Source organism: Miscanthus floridulus, chromosome 18, assembly GCF_019320115.1.
Source record: "Miscanthus floridulus cultivar M001 chromosome 18, ASM1932011v1, whole genome shotgun sequence".
In the NCBI taxonomy this organism is placed as follows: domain Eukaryota; kingdom Viridiplantae; phylum Streptophyta; class Magnoliopsida; order Poales; family Poaceae; genus Miscanthus; species Miscanthus floridulus.
Genome location: NC_089597.1, coordinates 40,662,096 through 40,673,679, shown reverse-complemented (window position 1 = coordinate 40,673,679; position 11,584 = coordinate 40,662,096). Strand labels below are relative to the sequence as shown.

Below are 11,584 nucleotides of genomic sequence, written 5' to 3'. Positions count from 1 at the left end.
CTCAGTCACTCTAGCTCTAGCCTAGCAGCTCGCACTTGACATCTGCCACGTCTCCACCATCGATCGATCGAGTTCGTAGCTCAGCGAGTTATTCATGGCAGGAGGCAAGCTGCAGGACAGGTTGCAGGCGGAGGAGGACGTGCGCGTGGGCGTGGACCGTTTCCCCGAGCGGCAGCCCATCGGCACGGCGGCGGACGACCTGGGCCGCGACTACAGCGAGCCTCCGCCGGCGCCGCTGTTCGAGGCGTCGGAGCTCTCGTCGTGGTCCTTCTACCGCGCCGGCATCGCCGAGTTCGTGGCCACGTTCCTCTTCCTCTACGTGACGGTGCTGACGGTGATGGGCGTGAGCAAGTCGTCCCCCTCCAAGTGCGGCACCGTGGGCATCCAGGGCATCGCGTGGGCGTTCGGCGGCATGATCTTCGCGCTCGTCTACTGCACCGCGGGCGTCTCGGGGGGCCACATCAACCCGGCCGTCACCTTCGGGCTCCTCCTGGCCAGGAAGCTGTCGCTGACGCGGGCCGTCTACTACGTGGTGATGCAGTGCCTGGGCGCCGTCTGCGGCGCCGGCGTCGTGAAGGCGTTGGTCGGGCGCGCGCTGTACGAGTCCGCGGGCGGCGGCGCCAACGCCGTCGGCCCCGGGTACACCAAGGGCGACGGCCTCGGCGCCGAGATCGTCGGCACGTTCGTGCTCGTGTACACCGTCTTCTCCGCCACCGACGCCAAGCGCAGCGCGAGGGACTCCCACGTCCCCGTGCTGGCCCCGCTGCCCATCGGCTTCGCCGTCTTCCTGGTGCACCTCGCCACCATCCCGATCACCGGCACCGGGATCAACCCCGCCAGGAGCCTCGGCGCCGCCATCATCTACGACAGCCCGCACGGGTGGCACGGCCACGTAAGTTTGCACAGCTACCGTAGACATACACATACTGATGGTGCCTATATAGACTAATCAAAATTATTATCTTCTGACGACGATTGCAATTGCAATGCTTGCATTGGATTGCATGGTGACAGTGGATCTTCTGGGTGGGCCCGTTCACCGGAGCGGCGCTTGCGGCGGTGTACCACCAGGTCGTCATCAGGGCCATCCCCTTCAAGTCCAGCGCTCACTACTAGTGTACCTTGTTGCTTGCCGGCATACACGGATTCTGCTGCTACATCGGCCGCTCAATGGATCATCACTCCGAATGTATGATGTGTGTGTAACCGAACTTGCTCGAATGTGTGGTTAATTTTCGTTTTTACGTGTTTGCAACCATGGAATGGAATCTGTCATCAATGTACAAATCAGCTGCATGGCTGTGTCCCAATGGTAACAATGCTAATAATAATAAGGCCACAATATATCAAGGCCCATTTACTATGAACATTCACCACTTGTGAACTTGTGAATTGTGATGGGCCGTGGAGTACTTGACACAATTCTATGCTATCCCTTGCATCAGAATTCATAACGGAGGTCCCAACCCCACGGTTCAGCGGCTCACTGGTTCCCTCCATTTCGGTGAACCAAAGTCCAAAACCCACCGGAACCGAACACAGCTACTCCGTTCCGGTAGACCGCACGAATCGCAAAGCAGGACTCCGAGGAACTGGAACCGTCGATGGCGCAGGATGCGCCTTCTGGAACCTTCTGTCCCCTCGGCCATCCCCTCGCCCAAGAAAGCCCCCAGCATTTAAACCCCCACACACTTCCGTCGCTGTCAAGGCATTTCTCTCGCAGCGCACCGCTAGAATCCAAAACCAAAACACCCGATCGCAGAGAAGAGAGAGAGAAAGGGGGTCCATCCATGGCTTCCGCCGTCGCTTCCGTGGAGGTCCCGCCGAAGCCAGTCTTCCTCATGGACATCATCGCCTCACCGTCCGCCTCCGGGAAGACCGACTCCTCGGCCCGCCACGTCTTCAGCACCGGAGGCGCTCCGCCACGCTCCTCCTCCGACGGCGTCAAGGACTCCACCGGCAAGGATGCCGCCGCCGACGCCGACCGCCCCCGTGAGCGCGACCTCTCCATCCCCAAGCTCTTCACCGGAGGTACGTACCGCCTCGCGTTGGCCGTTTTCCCTTCCCCTTATTTCCTCGAACCTGGTTAGCGAAGTGAAAGAGGGAGAGGGAGCACTGATGATTTGGGGTTTTCTGCAGGCGTGCTGGACCTGTTCCCCGAGGCTGCGATGCGGGACCTGCTGCTGGCGCTGGCGGAGGACGGCGGCGCGGCGTCGGCGTCCATGACCGGCTTTCTCCCCGCGCGGGTGGTGGGTCTCCAAGGAGGTTGGCGACGCGGTGCAGCTGAAGGTGGCGATGCCGGGGCTGGGGAAGGAGCACATCAAGATGCGGGCGGAGAACAACGTCCTGGTGATCAAGGGGGAGGGCGACAAGGACTCCGAGGGCGACGACGACAATGTCACGGCACGGTACACCTACCGCATCGGGCTCTCCTCCCAGGCTTTCAAGATGGACCAGATCAAGGCGGAGATGAAGAACGGCGTGCTCATGGTGACCGTGCCCAAGATCAAGGACGAGGAGCGCAAGGACGTGTTCGAGATCAAGATCGAGTAGGGAATGGGGATCGGATGGGTCCTCCCCAGGTCTCCTGTTTGCAGTCCATATCGTAGTTGCGATGAGCTAGCCGTACTAGTAGTAGTTTTAGTTACTGGAGTAGTAGTCGTTTCTGATGCAGAGCAGCAGTGGCTGCGAACGAGAGGGCTTTTTGGTGGTGGTGGTGTCTCTTTCCTGATGTGAGGCAGCCATGTTTACCTTTCTGTTCGCCTTGCAAAGTTTAGTTTCCTGTATGGCGATGATCTCGTGATGAACTTCAAATGGTAATGGCATCTGCAGTTAATGATCAACATCTATTCATGCTTTGTGTATTACTCTATATACTATCTTTTGTCTTTATGAAGTTTCGTTTATTGTTGGCTAGATCCGAACTGTTGATCTTTCTGAGACGTCGTTTGCTCCAAAGCAACCCCACAGTTTCTTGGATCGGTGATGACTGATAATCTCGTTTCTGAACATGAGTACTAGCAGCCGACTGATAATGTCGTTTCTGAACATGAGTACTAGGGCCTCGTTTAGATTGTGAAAAAATTTCAACTCGATAAATAGTAGCACTTTCGTCTTATTTGACAAATATTGTCTAATTATAGACCAACTAGGCTCAAAAGATTCATCTCATGATTTCGAATTAAACTGTGCAATTAGTTATTTTTTTTACCTACATTTAATACTCCATGCAAGCGACTAAAAATTAATGTGATGGAGAGAGAGTAAAAAAACTTGGAATTTAGATGGCATCTAAACAAGGCCTAGCAGTGAAATACCTAGTTAGTGATGATTGGGATGTATTTGTATTTCTGGTGTCTCTTCTTTGTGCTCTTGTCGGTTGTTGCATTTCCGCATGATCTATGAAGCTGTTTTTTTTTTTTTTTGATAACTGACATATAGATTTATCAGCATCTTACATGTAGAATCTTACAGGTCTCCCAGGAAATGGAAGAAAGTGCCGTATGGTAGGGGCACTGATCAAGCTGCCTATGAATTGCAGCATGACTAGTGAACACAGTGGATACAGAATCAGAGTTGTAGGCCTGATGAGCTAACGAGTGAGCCGTGCAGTTCATTGTCCTTGGTATTTTGTGAACCTTAAAATCTGCATCCAGCGTAGCAACTCCCTCCGTCTAAAAAAAAAATGCAATTATCGCTTCTCGAGAAGTCAGTCGGTTTCAACTTTGACCAAAATTCTAAAAAAATACTAACATTTACAATATAAAATAAGTATCAATAGATTAATGACGGAATATATTTTCATAATAAATCTTAGTTGAGACATAAATGTTAATACTAATCACTATAAATTTAGTCAAACTTTAGCAAATTTGATCGGCACGATTCTCATAATTACATTCTTTTTTGGACGGAGGGAGTAGCAAGAAGGTAGCAGTCATGCTTTTGATGCTCCAATGAGGCGGATTGGAAAGATCAGAGGAATTGTAGTAGTTTGCCATGATCTGGCTGTCTGTGAAGAAGTTGTAAGAGCTGGTATTTAGTCTCTGTGCCACCAAAGCATCTGAAGAGGCTGCAATTTCCACTGAATTTTCTATTGTACTGTATGTGTTTTAAGATGGTCAATGTGTTATCTATCTATTGTATGAAAAGAGCATCTAGTAGTGCTGAAATTTTCTCCTGAGTTGTAAATAAATAGCAGCCATCTTAAAATATAAAATATTTTGTTTGCACATTATCTGGACTTCAATTAAAAAGGTTATTCTTTATGAAATGATGTCTCTTCTGAAGGGAAACGAGAGAAGCTTTTTCTGGCAGCTACATCTAAGGCCCCGTTCGCTTCGCTGAAAAAAAAAAGCCGAAACACTGTTCCGACTGATTTGTTGTGAGAGAAAAACACTGTTCCGACTGAAAAAACAAGCTAAAAAGTACGGATTATAAGAGATGCGAACAGGGAAGAGTTGATGACTGAGAGCCACTTTTTTTTAACTTGCCACTTGCAATTGTGCCCTCCACTTCTACAAAGTCGACTGTATTGTGGTTCTCACTATAGCTGAACAAAATATGTACCTTGATTGATGCATACTGTGATGTTCCCAAAGAAAAATCATGGTTTGTAATTTTTAAACCTGGCACTGTTGCTTACCATCTTTTGTTGGGGAAATTATCAATATGTCTGAATGTAATGCGCAAAGCCCCTTCAGCACTTCTATAGTCATTGTCGATGTTTTACCACCGATAGCCTGCCACGGGGGTACCCGGGACAGTATGTTCGGGCTTCGGCGTATGCCGAACTCGATGGTTTACGCAAGAGACAGCCGATTTATCCTGGTTCAGGCCCTCGATCGTAGATCGAGTAATAACCTTACGTCCAGTCGGCCTTAGCCTTTGCGTTGGATTGATTATGATCTGCTCTGTTCCTCCCCTTTGACAGGAGCATTGCCCTCCTTTATATAGTCAGGAGGCCAGAGTCCTAGTCGGTTTACAATGAGATTTCCTAGTAGGATTACTTGATAGTTCTACTACTAAGATTTACATGGGAAGAATCCTAGTTGAACTAGATCTTCTCTCTCCCTTGCGGGGTATCCTGTGGGTCCCGTATCGACAAGCCCCCGAGCACTTCATGGTTGAGCTCTGAAAGTCTCGCTCTGCCCCTTCAAGTCTTGTTGAGTAGGAATAAGATGTCATCCGAGTGCTTTCTGGAGTGAAACCTTGTAGCGCTTCTTAGGATCTTTGAGTGGTGAGTGCTTTTCTGAAGAAAAAATACATCCATCTGGTTGTAGCCCCCGAGCCTCTTGCTATTTGGAACAAGGAGCTGGAGGATCTTGTCTTGAAGTTGTTCCGATTGTTCGTTGAAGTTTTATCAAAAAGAACTCGAATATGGCTCGTTCCGGGTTCTTTTTGTCGTAATGTCTTGAAATGGTCTGTGTTGAGGAAGTCTTTTGGTGACGTGCGCTTTTTCGAAGAAAAAGTGCACTCACTGAGTGTAGCCCCCGAGCCTCTTGCTATTTGGAACAAAAAGTTGGAGGGTCTTGATCCTTTATGTTGTTTGAAAATTTGTGTTCTGAAGTAGTTCCCAAGACTTGGATTAAACCATCGTCCGAGTAGTCTCGCGGCATCCTTCCGAAGCGGCCTTTTAGTCTTGGATTAAACCATCATCCGAGTAGTTTTGCGGCAGTGCAGCCTCCGAGCTTATGTCCGGGTTCCTTTTTGGTGAAATTGCACTCACTGAGTGTACGAGCCTCGTGCTTTTGGGTTTATCCCGCAGCTCCGCGCTTTCTCCGAGTTCTTCTCTTTAGAAAAGAAGTCGGATGAAGAGTCTTGATGTATCGTCGTCGTTGTAGTCTTGAGTTTCTTGTATTCTTGGTCCTTTGTCTTTGGTTCCGAGCCTCCGGAAGTAGTTGAAATGAAAACCGGGTTCCCTAGCTTAGTGTTGATTAGGCTATGGTGCTGGTCGAGCCTCCGAGCGTATATCCGTGTTGTTTTGTTCAGGAAGAAATCGGATGCGAGGTCCTGCGTTCTTGATGGTCTGCTGTTGCCAGATGTAGTTGTATGGTGGTGGTTGAGTGTAAATGCCTTTTGTTCACGGGTTGTACTGTGCTGGTATATTCTTCCGAATATGCCCGTCTTCGAGTACTGCTTCCTCTCGCCTGAGTCATCTATTATTGAGTCCTGTCTTTTCACTGTGTCCTTTGTTAGGCTTATTTCGTTGGTACTCCTAGTCCATGTGCGCCGATCCTTTGGTCTATAAATACTGTCCCGGAGTGCTTGTTTTCATTCATTGGATATTCTGTTGAAACCTTGGTGGTCATGAACATGGTAGTTTGTGAAGTAGAGCAGCCCCCGGGCATGTTTTGTAGTTCCTGTGTGTCTTGTCGTAGCTGGAGGAAGTCTTGTGATAGGGATTAGAGGTAGGCTAATCCCGCGACAGCATTGTGCCAGGATGTACGTGGTGGTAGTTGGAGGAAGTCTTGTGATGTGGGCTTCGTTCCTTCATCCGGCAGTTCTGGGTTGATCCTCGTCGCCTGTCTTGAGACCGTCCGGTGCAGATCAACACCATATCCAGCATCACATCGGTCTTGGGTAGACAGATGCCTGCCGGCCTTCTATGCTCCATGTTGCCCTGCCATGCTGTCGATTTCCGCCTTGGATGCACTGCGTCCGTCCTTTGAAGAAAACAGTGTAACTGATGGCGGTTTGTCCTTCCGAGTAGCAATTTGGGACACGTAGTCGTTCCAGAGCCTAGTCGTGTCCGTGTTCCTCTTTGCTACTTTGCTTTTCGTGGTGCCGAGTTCGTTGGGTCTTGTAAGATTTGTAATCTTCTATTTTTGAAGTCGCTTGTAATGTAACGAATCTTGTCTTCTGAGTTGTCTTTGACTTTTCTGTTGTGATCCCTGTCGTTCGTGAGACTACCGAGTTCTTTCTTACATAACCGGGTTCTTTTGTTCCTCGTGAGGTAGCCCTTTCTTTCTTCTTTCTTTCTTCTTGGTTTGACGGGTTGTTCTTGTATCAATCTGATAACCCTGCCGTGGCGTTGGACGGATAAGTCTGAAATCTGCCCGTTGGTTTGTACCGTTGTGAGGATTCGTGCCCTCCGTCGTTTTAGCTGCGTCGGTAAATGGACCGTTGCGTTCCCACATTGTGTTTTAACGGGCTTTGTGGGCCGTTTGTATCACTGAAAAATCTATTTAAAGACCTTTTATCTTCCTTTCCCTTGTCGCCCAGCTCTTGCCTTTAAACCCTAGCTCTCAGAAATCCGCCGCCGTCATTGTCGCCATCACCCGAGCACCATCATTCTAGCTTCATCTTCCTTAGTGCCTTTTTTGCTTCCGCCAGTTCATGGGAAAGAAGAAAACCGCAAGCAAGTCTCAGGCGACCTTCGTGGATGAGGAGTCATCCCTGTCTTTGATTGAAAACCAGGAGTTTGTGGCCATGAGGGCAGCTCAGAAGGTTTGGCCGGCTCCAACAACAAGCGAAGACCAGCTGCGCGAGCTCGTTAGCGACGGCTTGATCCAAAGCAAAGTCATCGCTGAATGGAGAGTTCCGAGGCGAGCATCGGGTTCTGGCTCCGGGTCCTGGTGAGATTGTCCTTTTTGTTTCCTTTGTCCGCGCTGGACTTTGTCTTCCTGCTTCCGCCTTCCTTCATCAGTTTCTTGGTTATTTCGGGGTTAGTCTGAACCATCTAACCCCCAATGCCGTTCTCCATCTTTCTGTTTTTGTTCACCTTTGTGAAGCCTTCCTTGGGATCCCTCCTTCTCTATCTCTTTTTCGCTTTTTCTTTCGTCTGAAACCTCAACCCCGCCGTGAAGAAACCAGCGCCCTCGGCGGTTGCGGGATTCAGTTTCGCCAGGGTCTCAAAATTAAGTTTTTTGATTATGACCTGGTTGATTCTGTCAAAGATTGGCGTGCCGAGTGGTTCTACGCTGCCAATTTGATCCCTTCTCTTGTCGTTCACTCTGGATCTGGTCCTGTGGTGAATGACCGATGGGACAAGAAGCTTGAGTCACCTGCTGAGATTCAAGCGATCCAGCCACTCCTTGATAGGATTAGCATGCTGAAACAGCAGGGTTTGACCGGCTTTGGTATTGTTTCAAGCTTCCTTCGTCGCCGGGTTCAGCCTTTGAAAGAGCGGGAGCATCTCGGCTTTGAGTATTCTGGGGCCGAGGATCCTTCACGCATGGTCCCAGCTCTTGAGCTGACCGGTGAGGAGGTACTCGAGCGCCTCCAGAAGATGCTGAAAGGAGTGAGCGTCATTCCTCCTGCCGTCTCTGAGTTCTCGGCCATCAACCCGCCCCCAGCTGTGAGTTGTCTATCTTTTTGTTTGAGTTCTTTATGTACTCTTGCTGCATCCGTTCTTGCTTAGCTTTTCCTTGTCTCGGTGTTTTATCTTTTTTCGCAGGAGCTTGGGCGGAACTTTGTCGATCCGATCCCCCTTGATGTTCTCCCTGCCGTGGCGGAGACTGGGGATCGTCTAGCTGGTACTTCTGCAATTAGTAAGTCTCAAACCTTTACAGCCCTTCCTGGGGTTTCTTTCAGATTTGTTGATGTATATGAAGAATATGTTCCTCGTCTAGTCCCTCGCGGTCCTCGCAGTGTCCCGAAGAGGGGGCGAATGGACGGGTCTTCATCTGGCTTGCCTGTCTCCAAGAAGCCTCGCAAACCAAGTACTCCCTCAGGTACTCCAGTTGTTGCTAGCATGCTCTTAGGTGAGCACATTTAATACTCTTTGTTCTTTTATTTTCATGTTTCTCTCTTGAACCGAGTACTTTTCATCTCCTTTTCAGCAGGTGCTCTGGTTTCGTTGGCTGAGGAAGAAGAGGATGATGAAGTCCCCCTCATCATGCGGCGGTGAGTTGTTTTTCATATTCTTGTTGCATTGAATTTCTCCTCTTTGTTTTGAATTTTAGTCTTGAACTTTTTGAAGTAATCGGAGGTCGGGTGTGAGTTCTTCCGAGGCTCCCGCGCCGACTTCTTCTGAAGCTCCGGTGTCGAGTTCTTTGGTTGCCTCTGTCCCGAGCTGTACCGCTCCTCCGGTGCGGAGTTCTTCCACGGCTCCAGCCCCGGCTTCTTCCGCGGCTCCGTTGTCGGCTGTCCCGCTCCCGTCGCCGGGTGGCGGGGACGTCTTCGCCGTCGTGGTTCCCCCTGCGAGGCTTTCTCTTGGCTTCGCGAAGAAAAAAGTAGTCGGGTGAGTAGATTCTAGCTTTATCTTTTTGGCTTTTATCTTCCTTCCTCTGGTTTTTATTGGTGCTTCCTTTTATCACTTTTCAGTGTTTCGTCTTCTCTAATTTCTTCATCGACTTCTTCTCTGCCTCCCGCCGTGCCAACGAGTTCTGAAGCCTCGAGACTCACAACATTCTGTTGATGAAGTCGCCGCGGGGGCTTCAGAGCTACCTGGCGGAGTTGCGGACTTGGTCGCTCCGGAGGTAACTGTGGCCGTCGCGCCGGGTCCTTCTGAGGGTTTGGCTCCGGCTTCCCTGGAGGTTGCTTTGGTCGTTCCTTCTTCGCCCCAGCCGGCCTCTCCTTCCCCTTCTCTTGCTTCCGGCGGCCCCTCCTTTTCCGGTGACGTGGTGCAACAGTTCGATGCCACTCATCGGTTATCGGAGCTGACCGCAGCCTGGGGGAGCTTGTCGACCCTCGCGACTTCTTTTGGTGAAAAGCTCCAGGTAGGTTTTACTGCCACTCCTCTTTTGCATGCTTGTTTTTCTTCTATCCTTACGCCTTGTTTCTCTTTGCCTCTTTTTGCTCAGTCTTTCTCTCGTGATCATTCTGGCTTCTTTTTCTCATCTGAAAATGAGAGGAAGTTGTCTTCGGAGGTGGACGCTCTGAAAGCCGATCTTGACCTCCTCCGGGCTGAGTTGGAGACGGAGCGTCAAATGCACCAAAAGGAGGAGAAAGCCCTTCGCGCCCGGGTAGTGGAGACGGAGAAACAGAGAGATGCTGCGGTGGAGTCTGCGAAGAATGAATGCAAAGGTGCCGCGGGTTCTGCCTGTTTCTTCTTGTATTTTGACTTCTTTTTCCGCTGACTTGTTCTTGGGTGTCCTGTCTAGCTCTCCGAGTTGAGAAGCAGAAGCTCTCGGAGAGTATTGATGAAATGAGGGCCCTTGTCCGTTCTAGTCATAATAGAGCTGAGGAGGTAATTACTCATGCTGAGGAAGAACTCGCCCTTGCTAAGCTGATTAGGCGCGGAGCTGACAGAGATCTTGTGCAGGCCCAAAAAACTATTGAAGGCTTGTCCGGGAAGCTGGCGACGGCTACTGAGAATTGGAATGTTTTGTGGAAATCTTTTCGTTCAGTAGCCGATGTCCTCCGGACTCCAGCGGATGACGGGCAATCTTGGGCGCAGTTCATTCCCCGGATTCCGACTCGTTTCCAAGAGTTCGCGAAGAGGTGTGCCCAAGTATGTACCAAGAATGTGCTGGCCCAGGTCCGGGTCCTTGCTCCAGAGGCGCCTCTCTCCAAGATAGCAGAAGAAGCTGAAAGCCAAGAATATCTTGACGCCGTTGAGAGGATGGAGTCTGAGGTCGAAGGTCTAGCCAGTAGGGTTGTAGACAGTCTAAATATTGACATTTCCCTTTCTGATGACAACGCCTGACTCGATTGAGCATCCCCTTGTAATATTACACTCCTTTTTAAATGAAGATTCTTTATTTTTGTTGATGTATTCTTTGCCTGGGTGCGGTTGAAGTTACTTGACTTGCTGAGTACTTTGTCCTGTTCCCGTCTCTGCTCCGCAAAACAACTCTGTGCGTTATTCTGACGAGACCCCTCGATTTGTCGAGTACTTTTCTTTTCTTCCTCCTTTGTGATCCGTCGAGTGCTTTGTCCGTGCTATGACTTGTTAGATGTAGATCTTTGCGTTAACAACCTTTCGCCTGCGCTATGTAAAACGACTCGGTATAGAATGTTGCCTTGACAAACTTCGGCATCCGAGTGCTTTCTTGAGTGGCGCTTGTGCTTTTCTGAGGAAAAAGTATTCCTATCTGGATGTAGCCCCCGAGCCTCTTGCTTTTCGGAACGAAGTGCTGGAGGGTCTTTTGAAGTTAAATTTCGGTCGACTCAGCCATTTTGCTTTTTGTTTCGGGTGTTAGCTTTTAGCTACCCTCATCGGCGAGCTCAAGCGTTTTTTCAGCTATTTTGCTCTCGGCCGGGATGCTCAGGCATGTTTTCAGCCATTTTGCTTTTTTGTTTCGGGTGTTAGCTTTTAGCTACCCTCATCGGCGGGCTCAAGCGTTTTTTCAGCTATTTTGCTCTCGGCCGGGATGCTCAGGCATGTTTTCAGCCATTTTGCTTTTTTGTTTCGGGTGTTAGCTTTTAGCTACCCTCATCGGCGGGCTCAAGCGTTTTTTCAGCTATTTTGCTCTCGGCCGGGATGCTCAGGCATGTTTTCAGCCATTTTGCTTTTTTGTTTCGGGTGTTAGCTTTTAGCTACCCTCATCGGCGGGCTCAAGCGTTTTTTCAGCTATTTTGCTCTCGGCCGGGATGCTCAGGCATGTTTTCAGCCATTTTGCTTTTTTGTTTCGGGTGTTAGCTTTTAGCTACCCTCATCGGCGGGCTCAAGCGTTTTTTCAGCTATTTTGCTCTCGGC

At 49.8% G+C, this 11,584-nt stretch overlaps 2 protein-coding genes and 1 pseudogene across 2 annotated transcripts; all 3 read left to right on the top strand.

Annotated features, from left to right (window-relative positions):
- On the top strand, positions 1-1,205 carry LOC136520470 (aquaporin PIP1-6-like). Its single transcript, XM_066514014.1, has 2 exons — positions 1-892; positions 1,015-1,205. Exons 1-2 carry the CDS (start codon positions 95-97, stop codon positions 1,114-1,116), a joined length of 900 nt encoding a protein of 299 aa, XP_066370111.1. The 5' UTR covers positions 1-94; the 3' UTR covers positions 1,117-1,205.
- A 517-nt stretch (positions 1,206-1,722) lies between these two features.
- On the top strand, positions 1,723-2,854 carry LOC136520363 (26.2 kDa heat shock protein, mitochondrial-like; annotated as a pseudogene).
- A 6,509-nt stretch (positions 2,855-9,363) lies between these two features.
- Positions 9,364-10,605, top strand: LOC136519638 (uncharacterized). Its single transcript, XM_066513024.1, has 3 exons — positions 9,364-9,969; positions 10,047-10,132; positions 10,208-10,605. The coding sequence occupies exons 1-3, from the start codon at positions 9,873-9,875 to the stop codon at positions 10,589-10,591; spliced, it is 567 nt and encodes a 188-aa protein (XP_066369121.1). The 5' UTR covers positions 9,364-9,872; the 3' UTR covers positions 10,592-10,605.
- Positions 10,606-11,584: the final 979 nt, after the last annotated feature.